Source organism: Prionailurus bengalensis, chromosome D1, assembly GCF_016509475.1.
Source record: "Prionailurus bengalensis isolate Pbe53 chromosome D1, Fcat_Pben_1.1_paternal_pri, whole genome shotgun sequence".
NCBI classification, from domain to species: Eukaryota; Metazoa; Chordata; class Mammalia; order Carnivora; family Felidae; genus Prionailurus; species Prionailurus bengalensis.
The window spans coordinates 74,091,736-74,108,459 of NC_057346.1; the positions used below are offsets into that span (position 1 = coordinate 74,091,736).

General features: G+C 51.0%; 1 protein-coding gene and 1 pseudogene across 3 annotated transcripts in view; both read right to left on the bottom strand.

Annotated features, from left to right (window-relative positions):
- USH1C (USH1 protein network component harmonin) overlaps positions 1-16,724 on the bottom strand; it is a 47,383-nt gene that overhangs the window by 25,389 nt on the left and 5,270 nt on the right. For all 3 annotated transcript variants that reach the window (XM_043582354.1, XM_043582355.1, XM_043582356.1), the window contains exons 2-14: positions 14,267-14,334; positions 12,729-12,872; positions 12,474-12,612; positions 7,710-7,818; positions 7,571-7,595; positions 7,304-7,361; positions 6,884-6,978; positions 5,209-5,293; positions 3,986-4,045; positions 3,764-3,820; positions 3,309-3,451; positions 2,201-2,266; positions 1,730-1,854 (exon numbers count right to left, since the gene is read on the bottom strand). In XM_043582354.1, the coding sequence (XP_043438289.1) occupies positions 1,730-1,854; positions 2,201-2,266; positions 3,309-3,451; positions 3,764-3,820; positions 3,986-4,045; positions 5,209-5,293; positions 6,884-6,978; positions 7,304-7,361; positions 7,571-7,595; positions 7,710-7,818; positions 12,474-12,612; positions 12,729-12,872; positions 14,267-14,334 (1,174 nt within the window). The remainder of the gene's footprint in view (positions 1-1,729; positions 1,855-2,200; positions 2,267-3,308; positions 3,452-3,763; positions 3,821-3,985; positions 4,046-5,208; positions 5,294-6,883; positions 6,979-7,303; positions 7,362-7,570; positions 7,596-7,709; positions 7,819-12,473; positions 12,613-12,728; positions 12,873-14,266; positions 14,335-16,724) is intronic.
- Positions 8,777-9,130, bottom strand: LOC122484405 (annotated as a pseudogene).

A 16,724-nucleotide genomic window follows, 5' to 3' on the forward strand; every position in this document is an offset into this window, starting at 1 on the left:
GGGAGGGAGGCAGGAATTGAGCTCGCTCAGAGGCCTTCCTGCATTTTCTGACTGATTTCCCAAGGAGAATGAAATTGCCAGTGCACGCAGACATGGACAGAGGCAGCAGCTGCCCCAGCTCAGGCAGGCAGGCTCGGGCCATCCATCCCATGTTTCGCACATTCCCTTAGAAAAAATTTGTATCTTAAAGCAAAGGGAAAGCTCTTGCTCCTTTCATTCAAGAAGCTTGATTTGGTTTAAAAGCACTAAATAAATAGCTAGCCAGAGAAAGTGTTTTTATTTTTCGTAGTTCCTGAGAGAATGTGTTTGCTCTAAAGCCAAGGCCCGGTTTCTAGAAAGGTACTAAATTGACTAGGATTACTTTCACGAGAAGCAATTAAAATCGATTTCTCTCCTTCTGAAGCTCCTATTTCACTCATAAGAGCAAATTAGCTCCCTGTCTCAAACACAGATTATTCACCAGGAATTCAGCTCTGGCCACATCCTTAACTAATACCAAATGTCAGGGGGGAGGCTGATGAGAGCTTGCTTTGTCCTTCAGAGAGGACCCTGGGATGACACCATCCCCTGCTGCCAGGAAGGAATGTGCTGGGAGATGTTTGTTCTGCACCAGGCAGGAGTGAAACGGAACCATCCAGGTGCCTGCCCAACCTCTTTGTTGACCCAAGTGGCCTGTGTTGACAAGATGATGCCACTCTAGGGCCCAATATGATCCAAAGTTGGGGCCAGGTTGTCTAGACCATCACAAGATCCCAAATGGCTGTGACACAGCAGACATGGGGAATCTTGGTTCTTGGGTGTAGATTCACCCCATATCTAGAGGTTCCCAGGTCAGCTGAGCACAATCAGCTGCAGCAGAACTGGCCCTATGTCATGTAAAGTGACAATAAGGCCCAATGTGGAATCCTGGACTCGTGATTGCCATGGCCCCCAGCTACCTTGCTTGGCTTCCTACCACCAGCCCCCTGGAGAAGCACTGAGAGTGAGCCACTACTTTGCCCTGGTGGTGTGGGCACCTGGTAGTAGGCGTTGTGAGCAGGTGGACAGGGGAGCAGGTGGTGGAGGCCTGGCCTGAAATTGGAAGTGAGAACCCAGGGCAGATGAAGAAAGGAGGTGCAAAGGGCAGAGGGAGCTGAGGCCCCAGGATGGCCGCAGTTTGGGCCTAGGAGTGGTCTCAGTCGTCTCCCTGACTCCATCCTTGAAGGGGTGTGACCATACCCCATGCACAGGGGTGCAGGTGGCAGGGGCACTTCAGGTAAGGTCTTCCCACAGTCACCCATCAGCCTCGGATCACCCAAATCCTCTCCATCATGAGCATTTCCCCTCTTTCTTGCTGCTGTTGCACCCAGCTCTGATTCAGAACCAGGTGGGATGTGGACGTACTTCCCAGCAAAGCAAGAAGATGATCCAATGAACAACTCGCTTTTGACAGAGCTCTCCACTCCCTGGTCAGCAGCCCAAGGGCACAAGGAGAGGCCCTCCTGCCTGAGTCTGTGTTGTGGGGGAGAGTCTGGCAACAGGCCCCTGGGGACAAAGGGGCAGAGATCCTGCCCACCCCCATGCCCTGGCACATGGCTGCCCCTCCATGAAAGAAATACAGCCCAGGGAGCTGTGGGCTCTTCACCTGGGGAGGTGGTGGTGATTGGAGGGAGACTAGTGTCTCTGTCAAGATACTCCCCAACCCCCAGGCCCCAGAAGGAAGTTCCCTCCCCCGGTACACGATACATACACTTAGGCTTGCGAAGGGGTATTGGGTGCACCTCAGCGGTGATGGTTTTAGATGAGAGCAGCTGTTCCTTTGAGCCCCAGTCTTCTTCCCACTGCTTCTTAAACTTCTCCTCCTCTTCCACAATCCTGAAATAAGATCCCCTTGCCTGTGACTGGGGTCAGGACTTTTACAGGCCCACCCTCTGCCTATTGGGAAACCCTAACCAGCCTGGGGAGAGGCTGCATGGCTCTAGCTGTGATGAAGAAAACAAAGTTCCTGGCACTTGTATTCGACATCGAGTGTCAATGCCACCCTGGGGATTACAGGACTATGCTCTAGTTACCTTAACGTGATGGGCTTTATTAGAATTATGGAATGGCTACCAGGAGACAAGACGGCCAGGCAAACTGGGCCTGGAGGGGGCCTCTGGCTGGCCACAATCCCGAGAGCACACTCACGTCTGCACGCAGACATGTGGACCCAAGCACTCACTGTTCCATCTCCTTCCGGTATCTTTCATTCTCCTCTGCTGCCTTCTGGGCAATTTCTTTTTTTCTCCTGAAACACAAATTCAGATTGGCATGCTAGAGTCTATGCAAGAGAAGTTCTCTCTTCCTTGTAGCTAATTCCTAATTTGAGAAAGGTTTAAAATCTTTCTTATGGGCTCCCTTCCAAGGATGCCTGGACCAGATTTGGATGCTGGGGAAGCGGGTCCAAGAAAATCTGGGCCTCGTGCTCTTGTGGGGTTTTGCCTGGCACTGCTGAGCAGAGATTCTGTGCTGCCAGGGATGGGAGGCGGATGGACGCAGGCCACACTCTATGTGTCTACCTTCAAACACTTAGATAAAGTGACTGACAGTAGGCAGGGCCTTGCTGGAGTCAGGTCCTCTGGGAGGAGGGCCCCAGGCAACATGTAGCCGGGGCCACTGGCCAAGGCCAGGGCAATGGGCAGAGGTACCACCAGGGCTGATTCTCCAGGCTAATTCTGTGATGGGGAAGAGGGAAAGATCCTGTCCACCTTCCTTTTCCAAATTGTTTTTACACTCCTAGAATGTATCTGGATTTGGATTTTGACAGTAGCTTTTTATTTGTGAATTGCTCACCACATTTATTGTCCCAGTCCATCATCTCAACCAACCCTAGGATGGGTGAGCCTTATTACCACAGACAGGTGTGAATCCCAGCTTGGCCACATGTGACTTTGTTCACAAGTGGCTTAACCTCTCTGAGCTAAGACCTCCCAGCCTCCTCACCTGTAAAATGGATCAATACCATCTATCTTCCAGAGCTATTGTGGGAATTAAATTAAGCAAGACATAAACAAGGTCCTGATTCAATGCCGGCCACATGACTGATACTCAACAAACGTTAGCTACTGCTGGTAGCATCCTCATTTTCCATACTTCTGGGTTTTGGAAGTCAAGGGCTCTCCTCAACTAGAAGGGGAGAGCTTGGTGGTCTGGAGGCAAGGGATGGATACACTGACCACCACTGAACCCATCTGGTCTGAGGACAGGCCTCAGGGGGGCAGGATGAAGCTGGCCCAGGACACGGTGGGCAGGGAGGAGAGGGAGGGGGCACCCTGGCTGGCCACACTCACTGTCGTTCCATCTCCTGCTGCTCCTGGAGGATCTTGTTGGACTCCATGGCCAGCCGCTTCTGCATGAGAAGCTCCTGCCGCTGTAGCTCGCGCTGCCGTGCCTCCTCCAGCCGCTCCCGGTCTGTCAGGAACAGCTCTCGGCCCTCAGGGGAGTGAAAAGAGACCTCTTGCTCAGTCTCCCAGGGAACCTGGCCAGCCACTGCCACAGCCCTGGGGACCAAGATGCAGGTTGTCCTCTTATCAGCATGGCGCCCCGTGTCAGGCACTGTGGCTCCTATTGTCTCTGAGCAAGCTTCTCCCCGCTAGGCAGAGATCTCTCCCTCTGCTCTGTCAGAGCTTCAGGAAAGGAGACCCTCTGGCCCTTCCCAGGAGTGTGTGCCAGAGATCAGGGGTCTGAATGGCCGGGGTTGGAAGTCAGGGGTTATGGGGGCCCTACCAGGTCATTCTGGACTTACAGCTCCAGCTACAATGGAGATGGTCAGGCTGCGGCTACTCTTCAGCACGTTGACGGCCTGGGGGGACAAGCAGACAGACCTTGTCTGAAGCCTGACAGCCCAGAGCAGTCAAGGCCTCTAGACATCACAGAAGGTCTCAGACCCCATGGCAGGGTTGGGGGGCGGGACATGGGAAGTGAAGGGCAGACATAATGGCCAGCAGGTGGAGACCCCGCATCTCACCTCCTTGTGGTCCAGGTTGGAGAAGTCGATGCCGTTGACTTCGACAATCTGGTCCCCTGTCTAGAGGAGAAATGGAGAGGGTTTAGTGTGTCTCCACTATCTGTAAACCTACTTGGCTGCAGGAAGGGCTTCCCCCGGGGGCCAGAGTCACATATTGGGTCTTCCAGTGGCTGCACCTCAGCTCTTCCTCATGAATAGAGCAGTTAGAAAGCTCTAATGGTATCCTCCCAGGGTGCCTACACTTTATATTTTCTTTATCGACTGTCAAATATTATCCCATTAGAGGTTCATTCCTTTGGCTTAATTTGTATTTGCTTTAAAAACTCAGTTTGTAGACATAGGAGCCTTGGGTTTCTCATATAGCAGAGGCTTTATTGAGCCATAATAATATTTTGTATAAAAGCAAGCACTCATCAATCCCTTACTATGTGCCAGGCACAGTTGGAAGCATATGTATTAATTCATTTAATCCACACAATGACCCTAGAAGGAAGACTATTGCCCCCATTTTTCAGGAGAGGAAACTGAAGTGCAGAAAAAGGAAGAGATTGGAGATTAACAGTTCTGGGGGCACCTGGGTGGCTCAGTTGGTTAAGCATCTGACTCTTGATTTTGGCTCAGGTCGTGATCTCATGGTTCATGAGTCTAAGCCCTGCGTCGGGCTCTGCACTGACAGCACGAAGCCTGCTTGAGATTCTCTGTCTCCCTCTCTCTCTGCCCCACCCATGCTTGTGTATGCATGTGCTCTCTCTCTCAAAAATAAATAAATAAACTTAAAAAAAAAAAAAAGAGTTCTGGCTCTGGCACCAGACTACCTAGGTTTGAATCCCAGCCCTATTACACTAGGTACATGATCTTAGAAAAATCATACACTTTCTCCAGGTCTCAGTTTCTCCATCTGTAAAATGACAGTACCTAATTCTCAGACTTCTTATACATTTTAAAGGGCTTAGAAGAAAGTCCTACCCTGTAAACACTCAATGAATGTCAATTCTTTACTATTACTACATCCCCAAGGTCAGGACCAAAGGCTCTCAGAGCCAGAGAAGACTGTAGAAAGGTGAAACGTGAAGCCTTCACTTGGCAGATGGGGAGGAATCATCAGCCAGTGGCTGTTGGGAGAGGGCTGTGTGGAAAGGCCTGCACCTCCATCACTAACGTGATGACCAGGGTCATCGTCTGACCCTGTACCCCTCTGGGGCATCCCAGTGTCGGTCACTCACCTCTAGCCCCACCTCAGCAGACAGGGAACCAGGCTTCACATTGCTGATAAAGATGCCAGGTTTCTGGATGGGCCCACTGGAAATGCTGTGGGAGAGATGGGAAATATGGGTGTGGCTCTGCTCATCCCTGGCAGGTGCTGCTCGTTCTCAATGTCCTGGTCCCTCTGCCTGTGTGTCCCGTATGCTGGCCCCTCAGGATCCAGGTCACCTATGAGGCTCAGTACCCATGGGACTCCATCGTTTACCTGTCCAGCCTCATTTCCCTGCAGCAACAGCCACAAAAAAACTATTTGTAATTTCCCGCTACCCAACCCCTCACCCAATATATGGCATATGCTGTTTCTTCTTTCTTTCCATTCCTTAAGATTCAAATGCTATCTCCTCTACAAGCTTTTCACCAAACTCCTTATTCTATCCCAAGCCTAAAATAGTTGCTCCCTCCTCAGCGCTCCTAAGATACCTACACCAAGGATGGCATTCGTACTGTTATTTTCCCCTCTCACATCTGTGGCAGACATCACGAACTGATCATAGCACTCTTTTCCACCAAACCTAGATTTGGTGCCTTAGAGGTCTTTTCAAAACACAGCTGGCCCTTGAACAACATGACTTTGAACTGCATGGGTCCACTTGTATGTGGATTTCTCATAGTACAACCCTGTAAATGCATTTTCTCTTCCTTATGGTTTTCTTAACAATAGTTTCTTTCCCCTAGCTTACTTTGTCGTAATAATACAGTATATAGTATATACAACACAAACTATGGGTTAAGCAACTGTTTATGTTATCGGCAAGGCTTCCAGTCAACAGTAGGTTATTAGTAGTTAAATTTGGGGGGACTCAAAACAGGGTCAGCTATAGGACTCCAGGCAGCCACCACTAATTGATGAAAAATAGCACAGGACGGGAGACCTATTTGCCATCTCTGATGCAGAAAGGAGCTTCATTAGGGCCCTTGCAACTCTACACTGTAAGTATTTAGTGGTGGGGAAGGAGGGACTTTTTAGCACCTATGCTTGGCAGAAAAGCACTGAATAAATGTGAATGAGTAGAAACAATAAGAAAAAGTTAAATAATAATAGCTAATGTTTACCAACTGCTTACTACCTACTAGGCACTAAGCTGGTACTTTATCTCTACATCTCATTCTTGCTCACAACAGCTGGTATGGGGGATCATCATTCCCAGTTTATAGAGGGGGAAACTAGGCTCAGACTGGTTAAGTGACCAGTCCAAGGTTCTAGAGCTCACAGGTGGAGAGCAGGGGCTGGAACCTAGATCTATAAGTGTAGCACCTGTGTGTGTAATAAGACCACCTCAGGTGGCCTGATGCCTGTTTGCAATTCCCTGGCTGCCACTTAAGGAACCCCACAAGGTAATAAATGACAAGGGAACTATAACAGAGATGGCCAGCTAGACGGGCCCCTTTTGCAGTGACTCAAGAGCCCACCAACGGAACATGGCTCTGCCTGTGGGCCTCAGTTTCCTCATCTATAAAATGGGCCTGTCAGAGCTGTCCCTCTGGCTGTATAGGGCTGTTGTGAAGCCCAGAGAGGAAATCAGACACTGAGAAGTGTCATCTCCTCAGAAGCAGCAGTGAGAAAGGGGAGAAGTGTTAGGGGTTTCCTGGGGTCTACTGGCCATGAGAGAGCCCCAGGGCATGACTGACACCCACCTGCAGCCAAGGCCCCGGGATCCTACCAGACTGATGAAGACCTTCTTCTCCTTGTTTTCCCGACTGCCGGGGAAGCCCAGGCTGCTCCGCCCACCCTGGAGGAAGGATGGGATAAGGGTCACTGGGTGTCCACATGTGTGCAAGTGGTCTCTTGATTTCATAAAGTCCTTTAGAGCAAGTACTGCTGTCTTCATATAAGACAGCTTGCCATTATGTTCCTAGGGGGTATGTCTGCCCCAGCTGGGCCTGGCTGGATGCCCTGGGGGCCTCAGGGATGTTCTGGATGTCTCTGGATGTCTTGGGAGCCTGTCTAAAGCCCCTGAAGGCACATCTCTGGGGCAAGCCCTCCCTTTGGGACCTGCTGCCCCTCCTTGAAGACAACCCTCTCCAGACCCCATCATAGGTGGTCCTGGCCCTTACCTCAGATTCTGACACAAACTGATCCACATACTGCCATTTGAGGGGTTCATCAGGAGAGCTAGTAGGACGGGGATGTAAAAGGGCAGTCATTAGAGAGAGATGTTTGAGGAACCAGGCTCCAAATCCAGATCTGCCCATCTGGAGCCTCCAGCCACTGCTGGCCCAGGAGCAGTACTGGTTTGGTGGAAGCCAGACCCCAATGCCAATCCCAGGATCCTGACTGAGCCCACAGGGAAGAGTCTGTCTGCAGAGGAAGGTCCTGCTCACCTCTTCACGGGAATCAGGCCGATGTCTGTGGGAGAATGGCATAGGGGTTAGGACGGTGCCCCAGGAGCTAGGGATCCCACCGCCTACCCATCCCACCCCACCCCTCCATCAGTACCCCTGGTCGTCTGGCCTCACTCACGTCTCACTTTGATGGACACGGTCTTCTTGGTGCGGATGAGGTTGATGACTTCCTCATGGGTGCAGGAGGAGATGGAATATCCATTGATCCGGACGATCTCATCCCCTACCTTGGCCGCAGACAGAGGGAATGAGCACCAGGTTGAGAAGGCAGCTGGGCAGGCTTGCCACTAGATGCTCTGGGCCTGCTCTCCGGGAAAGGGGACGATGACGTGCCTTCTCTCAGAAGAAACCTCGGTATGTACCCTAGTACCTTGTTATAACCAACCCACTCTCCATCAGCTTGAGGGGTCCCAGGATAGTGACATTTCTAAGCAGTCTTTCTGATGCATTTTACAGATGGGGGAACCTACATGGAGCGGGTGTGAGAGGTGCAGAGAATGGGTAGCAGAACTGGGACTAGAACTCAGGACCCTATATCCTCCCTCCAGGGTCCCTTTTCGCCACTGGGTTACCATCAGGTTCTAAAACGCGTGCAAAGGGCAACCTTCACCTAGATTCAGGCAGTTCTTCCTTGGCCTTTGTCCCACCCCGCCCACAGAGTAGGTTCTCCTGTCTTTGTTAATCACTATAACACCATAACGGAGTTGGGGTGGGGAACTTCCATGATTCCTGACCCAAGTTCACATCACTGACACACACACACAATATCTTTCTTTCCACTCTATGGAAGCTTAATGGGCATTTTAACTCTGCCACAGCCCTGACCTCTGAATTCCCACTTGGAGTAAGCAAAGAAGAGTGAATAAACACAAGGCTTTGGCATCAGATGTCCCGGATTCAAACTCCTGCTTCCATTTTGTTTTTTTTCTGCTTCCATTATCATTATTATTATTATTTTTTTAAGTAGGCTTCATGCCCAGTGTGGACCCCGATTCAGGGCTTGAACTCACGACCCTGAGATCAAGACCTGAGCTGAGATCAAGAGTGGGATACTTAATCCACTGAGCCACCCAGGTGCCCCCCAACCCCCATTCTTCTATTCTTATTAGCTGCACAACCTTGGGTAAGTCTCCCTCTCTCTCTCTTTTTAAATATTTTTATTACTCAAAGAAAATCTTCATTTTTTTATTTAGCTTTCTGACTCTATGTTTGCGCTTTCAACACTTTCACGACGATTTTCTCCTCTTTAATAAGGAAAGCACGCTTGATCCTGTCATGAACACACTTAGCACACACGGAACCACCATAGGCCCTGCTGACATGTTTTTCCACTTCAGGCAACCTCGGAAGAACTGTAGGCGTCACAGCACGAACTCCTTGAAGCTGGCCTGGGCACATGTCACATGTGGAGTCTGGTGCCTTCCCAACCTTCTTGGTCTAAAGGTAAATGATTCTATTGCCAGAGGTTCGGGACAGCTTAGTTTCATCAGAGGCTGTTTTGTAGGACAGCCTACGATGGTATGTCAAACGCTAGACCATTCGGAATGCCCGTGAACATTGTCCTCGGAAGAGGAAACAGGACCTTGGGCAAGTCTCTTGAACTTTCTGAACTTAGTTCTTCTCATCTGTAAAATGGGGAGATGCCCAGGCAGTTGTGAGAATTAAGTAAGCAGGTCCATGTAAAGCCAGCCAGCACCTGGCACACTGGACAGTAATCAATCAATGGTCACAATTGTTACCATTAGTTGGGCCTGAGCCCTAAATATTCTTGCCCTGTTCGCAGGACTTTGGGCCTCATTTGATTGGGAGAGACAGGGGCTCACAGGCCTGCAGGGACAGCCTTTGGATACAGATCTGTGGTGAGCTCATCCCCTGCTAGACCACTGCTGTGGGCCCCTCTAAGCACTCTGGCTCTGGGGGTCAGTCCTGAAGCTCTTCACTTAACAACTGCGGGGCTGGAGGCACCTCGGTGACTTAGTCGGTTAAACGCCCAACTTTGGCTCAGGCCATGATCTCATGGTTCGTGGGTTCAAAGCCCTGTTGTCAGGCTCTGTGCTGACAGCTCAGAGCCTGGAGCCTGCTTCAGATTCTATATCTCCCTCTCTCTGCTCATCCCCTGTCTCTCCCTCTCAAAAATAAATAAACATTTAAAAAAAAAATAACTGTAGGGCTGGAAGGACCCTTAGACATCACATGAAATCAAGGCCCAGGGAGGTGATGTTTTGTCTAAGGTCACACAGCCATTAGCTGCAAAACACGGACTGGGTCCTGGATGCCCCTTTCTAGCCTGAGGCCAGCACAAGTCAGCTGACAGCTTAACTCACACCACATGTGCTGTCCCTTTGGGGACCTGTTGGTACATGTGGGAGACACAGTTGACTCTGTGAGGTCTGGGAGCTGGGCGGGCCCACAGCCTGTGAGGGGTTCGCTAGGCCAACTTCCACCCTCTACAACATCATTACAGAGTCGCTTCTCAATATTGCCACCTGAATGCTTCCCTTCGACATCTCAACACAGACCCCAATGTTCACAGGGGCCTGATAAGAGTGGCAAGGGGCTTGAAAAGGTGTCACAGGGAGAGGCTCGCTAAAGAACTCTCTAGATTTCTGGGGACATCTCATGTGAGGAGAGCAGCTGGTCTAGTTCTTTGCACCCACTTTTTATAATGACTCTGTGTTTCTGTTAATCAGATGAGGAAACTGAAGCTCAGAGAAATAAAGGGATTTGCTCAAGGTCAGCTGGTGGGTAAAAAGTGTTCCTGGGATTTGAAGTCAGGTTTCCCACACAGACACAAGCATTGTCTCTTGGGCATTTGGAAGCAGGGAGGAAGGGCACCTGGCCAAGCCTGACTGCAGTTCCCTGCATCCTGTCCTCTCTGGATTCTTGCCACCTGTCACAGATGATCTCAAGTCCCATAGGAAAGGCAGAGATTACTCTGTCCATTTTACAGCTGGGACAACTAAGGCACACAGAATCATTCTCTAGCCCTGGATTATACAGAATGTTGTGCAGCAGAGGCTGCCCTGTGCAGGGCAGAGGACATAGGTTCAGACAGGATACATTTGAAGAAAGATCTAAAATATGGGGCTCCTGCGTGGCTCAACTGGTTAAGCATTGACTCTTGGTTTCAGCTAAGGTCATGATCTCACAGTTTGTGAGTTCAAGCCCTGCATCGGGCTCTGTGCTGACAGCATGGAGCCTGCTTGGGATTCTCTCTCTCCCTCTCTCTCTCTGCCTCTGCCCTGCTTGCTCTCTCTCTGTCTCAAAATAAATAAGTAAACTTAAAAAATAAATTAATTAAAATATGTCCAATAGGTGGACAAGAATGGAGAGATGGGAGTCCCAGGGCTGAGTCCCATTAATGGGTCCAAGTTCCCCACCTGGGGACCAGCCTCACAGGTCAAATCAGCAGGGCCTTCAGTCCAGCCAGTCTGGACATGCCCCTCCCCTGCCTTCCAGAATCTTCTCCTGTCCTCAGATCTCAGGCATGAGATCTTCCCAGAAACACGAACCCCAGACAGGTGAATGGATGTGAACGTTTTCCCCAAGCTCCTCTGAGTGAGGCTCTCTCTCTTGTTCCAAAAAGGAACCTGCTTAGGACCCCAGTCAGAATGATTCCCACACAGGCTGCGATATCAGCTTTCCTCTCTCTCCCGCTCCAGCGTGGAGCCCTGCAAAAGGCCCTTTGTGCAAGGCCCACAATGAAATGACGATCTGAGGGACAGCAGCACAAAGGACAGATGAGCCCGTCAGCCCAAGAAAGAGAAGATAATTCATAAGCCTGAGAAACAGGTGGGAAGGTAAAACTCTAAGTTTCATTAAAATGCCCTGATGTCCCCAGTCATGGAAGCGTCGTTGAGAAATGCTTGTCCTAAGAGGAAAGCTCACCCTGGAAAAAAAGAGGGCCTCAGTCGATGCCAAGAGAGGAGCTCATTATGTTTTTTCTCTGGCTGTGTTTCTGGGCTGGAAAATGTGCCCCACAGGAGCGGAGTAATGAAGTGGCTGAAATTTCAGCCGCCACTGGCGAGCCGTGAGACAGGGATTTAGAACAAAGCAATGTCTGTCAGCTCCCACTTTCCACCTCCCTCTCCATGGGGCCTTGTACCATAAGTCTTGGAGACCCCTGAAGCCCCTGTCTTGGCAGCCTGATAACAAACATGCTGGCAGCTTTGGGAGGCAGTGGGAGGGCCTCTTCGATGCGGACACACAAAACACAGCTCTGTGCTCCAGTAGGAGTGAGACCTGGAGGTCGGCCCATCTCTGCTCGGACACTGAGATCACTGAGGTGTGGGACCCCAAGGGAGAGGCACCTGGGGTGCCGAAGAGAGATCCCTGGGCTTGGCAGACACAAGACCTGGTTTCAAATCCTGACTCTGACACTTACCGGCTGTGACTGTTTGTATCATGACACCCTGAGGAGGTAGGGAGTATTATTATTATCCCCATTTTACAGATAACAAAACTGAGACATGGGGTTAAGTAATTTCATCATATTTCCATTGCCAATGAATAGCAAAGCCAGGACAGTCTGGCTTTCTAGGGTCTATGCTCTTAAGCACCGTACTACACTGGGATTTCCTTTACCCTTCCAGTAAAAGGCTACACATCTGAAGCTTCAGGTGTTAGGACATAACTATGCTCTTCCTTTGGGAAGTGGGGTGGGTGGTGAAGGGCAGTATCCAGGTTCCCAGCTTGACCGAAGAAAACCGGCAATTGCCTGCAGCCTGATGTCTATGGGCCTGAGGAAAATCTGTCAGGGTGTGTCAGTCCAAAGAAGACTTTCCTCCCCTAAAGTCTCAGAAAGGTGAGGCGACCATGGTCAGAGGGGAGACAGGAAGCCTGAGGCCCTGACCCTCCATTCCCCTGGACTCTGCTCACTCACCTGGAGGCCGACACTGTCAGCCTGACCCCCTTTGATGAGGTGGGAGATGAAGAGTCCACAGCCGAACTCGAGGCCCCCACGAACACTGAGGCCGAGGCCTTCAGGGTGCAGACGGTCCAGACGCACCTCCTTCAGCTTCCTGCCATAGGAGAGGTCAGTGATGGCTCGGCGCTGCCCCATCCACTAGTGAGTGACCCTGTCCATCCCACATGACCCTTACCACCCCTGCCTCTGTCCTGGCAGCTCCCTCCATACCTGGAACGCCGGGGGGTCAGCTGGTCGTATTCCACCTGGTGCTTCAGTGGGATCAGGGGCCTGATGGCGTCAAACAGCGGCAGGCGGCTAGGCTCATTGATGACCAGCTTCAGGTCTCCCACAAGCACGACCACATCCATGGTTCTGTGGAGACACGGGGGATGCCTGGAGCCTCACCCATGGCCTGGGTGACATCCAAGGATTCCCAGAGGGTCCCCACTCATTGGGTCCAAGCCTTGGAAATGGGGAGAACGCTCCTGAAAATCCCAGAGTCCCTAACTCTGGGCCAGCTGCCTCAGAAGAGCTTTGTTCTTTCACGTTAAATGTCACAAGGACAGGGGTGAGGTAGGGATCGTTAACCCATCCTCACAGATGAACTCTAAGCCAGGATTCAGACTCAGCTCTGCCTAATTCTGAAGCCCAGGATCTTCTCAGCCAGGAAGCTTCGTGCGAGATGCTGGTGACCCTTCTCATACCCCACTTCTGATCTGCAGCTAAGCTCTATAAAGTCTGCCCTCACGGTATCTCTCACATGACTCCTCTTCACACCGTTCAGATCCTCAGCATCTCTGGCCTGCTCCTCTCTAGCTGTCAGCCGACCTGCTCACTCTCACCTAATGTTTCCTAAATGTAAGTCACTCTCCTTCTCAAAACCCTTCAATGGCTCCCGACTGCCCAGAGGACATCATCCATTTTCCTTGAAGGACTCAGGGCCTCCACGGCCTGTCTCCGTGGAGCTACTCCAGGCTTGTGGCTGTTCATGGCCTCTGTGTGCCCTGGGTTCTACTCCCCCAGATTACCTGTCACTTCCCTGTGCTTTCATGTCTCTGCACCTGTGCTCATATTGATCCCTTGTCCTGGAATGTCCTTCTCTGATATTTCCACCTATCAAAATCCTTCTTACCCTTCAAAACCTAGCTCAAGCCGTCCCGGTCCTCCCTGCCATGATTAGAAGCAAAAGCTCCTTTCTTCACCCTGCTTTCACTTCACCTTAGCAGTTATTCTGCTGTGACTTATATTGGAGTTCTTTGTGGTTGTAGTGTCTGTATACTCCCCCCACTGAGTCACGAGTTACTTAAAGAAAGAAACTAGATCTTTTTCATTTCCAGATTCTGCCTGGTACCCAGCAAGTGGTAGGAGCTTACAAATGTATGCTGGATGAATAAACAAGTGACATCTGATGTGTAGCTGGGGGCAGCTGGCATTTCTTGTTCTATCTCAGCACTTACATTCTGTTGAACCTTTCTGGCTACTTGATAGCCTCATCCATTGGATTGTGAGCAAACTGAGGGCAGCGACTGGTCTGTCTTGTTCACTCACGTGCTCTCAGCTCCTAGCATAGAGCCATGCACAGAGTATTTGTGTAAACATTTGCTAAGGCAAGTGAATGGTGTGTCCATTTGATTCCCAGGAGCACTGAGCATCTGTCCCAAGGATGGGAGGGGGAGGTCCTCCTTTCTCAGAACAAGCCATCCCAGGGCTCTCTAGAGACAGAGGTACCCCGGGGTGGTCATGGGAGCTGGACCCAGCACACTTACTGGTGATACATCCGCAGCACATCATACAGATAGTCCTTCTCTGCATCATTTTCAATCAGAAAATCCACCTAGAAAACCCAAGGGCAAAATTATAACCCCAGGCCCAGCACTCCCATAGCAGACCCCGGGGAGGGGGAGGCCACTGCCAAGGGCCTCCTCAGCACCTCCACGGGGCTGGGGCTGTGAGAGGAGGGCAGCCAGGGGCCAGGCTGGCCCTCTGACCGTAACACATCAGATGCATGCAGATCACCCCAAAGTGGCCACAGGAGTACCTCTGCACATCCAGATGTGGCCAGGCTGAACCTCATCCCCAGGCAGGTACACACACTCATATGCACACACATGAACCTCCGCGTGACCGTGATGCACTCCCATGACAGCAGTGTTACCGCTCACCCCATGGCTATGTCACCAGAGTCCAGAGTGGCAATGCCAGTGTCAGATCCCTGGTCTGGAAGAAGCCCAGTGTCTTACCTGATGGTGACTGTAGTGCCGGATAACTGCTTTCAGAAAGGATTTGGGCCACTCGCTCAGATAGCACATCCTACCCGCTGGAAGGACCCTACCGTTCTTCTCTGTCACCAATGCCAGGGGCAACTTTGCCTTGTCCTGTCCTGGCCTAGGCTGGGCTAGCCCTGCCGTCTGTCCACTAGTCAGCCTCCTGGCTACTCCTTCACCTCTCCACATCCCTTCAGTCCCTCACCTCCCCTCCCCCTCCAGGGGGAGAGTCAAGTTACATCATTTCAACTTTGCTGACGTCAATGGCTGGGACTCCAAGGTCAGGGTCAGGAGCTGTTTCATTAGCACCTCAATCCCAGGGGGAACTGGTGGGTAGAAGCCCCAGATTCCACTCCCTGGAACAGTTCAGCGTGAATCTCTACACACTGTATCCTTGACTCTCTCTTTAGCCCAAGACTGAATAAGAGGGCAAGAACAGCTTCCAGCTGGGAGGCGGGTCAGGAGGCTCTGAATTGTGCATGGTCAGGAAAGACTCTACAAGAGGAGGCTTGGATTCCCCTTAAATGAAGGCAGGGTTCAGGTGGGAGGAGGCAGGACAGTCCATCTTGCACCAGTTTGTGACCTACTCTTTTGTGATGAGCTGGAACTGAGCTAAGAGGGATAGAACCAGGAGGCTGTGGCAGATGTGTGCTGAGGAGTGATGGGAAGGCGGTGGCCCAGGGCTGACCAAGAGGATAGAAGGAAGGCACTAGACCAGAGCAACTGGAGTGCATTCATCATTCAGTAGACACCTCTGGGCACTGCACACCTCTGCATGGCACAGTGCTGTCGAGGATCTACTGCATGCCAGGTGCTTTCCACTGAGCGCAGGGTATTAGGACATTGGCACAAAGTGCCCTGGAGCAGGGGCTCCTTGAATTCGGCCCTTGGACTGCTCCTTGTTCTCTCATTCAGGCCATACTCTGCTTACTGACTGCCAACCATGCCTAGGAACTTTACGTAAATTCTCTTAACCTCCCAACAAACCTCTGACATGCATGGATACTATCATCCCCCTTTGAGAGATGAGAAAATATAGGCTCCAAGAAGGAGCAGAGCTGAGACTCCAACGTATGCCGGCTGGCTCTAAAACCTTTGCTTTGTTTCTGATCACCACATAGTATCCACTTACCAGATACAACTTTTTGTATGCATTCGTCTAACAGACATTTACTGAGCACCTACTGTGTGCAAGACACTGCGTCTTTTTCTAATTAGATTTAAAAATCTTTTCCTTTTCTTGGATCTCTCTTGACATGGGCACAGAAACCCCAAAGGAGCCCAGCATCTACAATACTTTATCACATCAATCCCTCCTTCCCGGCCCACCTATCTCTGGTCTCCTGCATCCTGCATCAGCATTCTCTGGCTGATCCTCAACTAACTCTTTGCTATCTGTCTGTATGGTAGGGGGAAGGGGGGCTCAGGCCCCCTGTCTAGGGCCCTTGAGGCAAATTCTGCGTTTAGCCATGGGCCCTTTCCAGCCTCATCTCCCAGCATTCCTCCATATGGACTGGCCCTTCAGGAGAGCTGCACAGGGAAAGCAAACAACATTCAGCTCATGCAAATACAACTCCACGTGTGCACCCTGCCAAAGACCGAGAAAGAGAGCAAGAGCAAATTAAATAATGCATGTTGTTCCACTCAACGAACATCTGCCCTTCTCAGGCTGCTGTGGGGACTAAATAAGTGAATATACACAAAGTATTTAGAACAGTGCCCAGGGCTCCAAAATCTTGAGGACTCTGAAACATGTGCTGAGTCTCTTCCTTTCTGTCTCCAGACCCACTCTGCAGCCTTCTCCACACTGCCCTGTGTCCCAGGATGCTTTGCCTGGGCTCCCTGCCCTCTGACACCCAGCTGGTGTGAGAGCCCGAGGAGAGAGAAAATGGGGTTCTGACTCCCCCGCTCACACTCTCTGCTACATCACCTTACAAGCAGCTCTGAGCTTCTGCCTGTA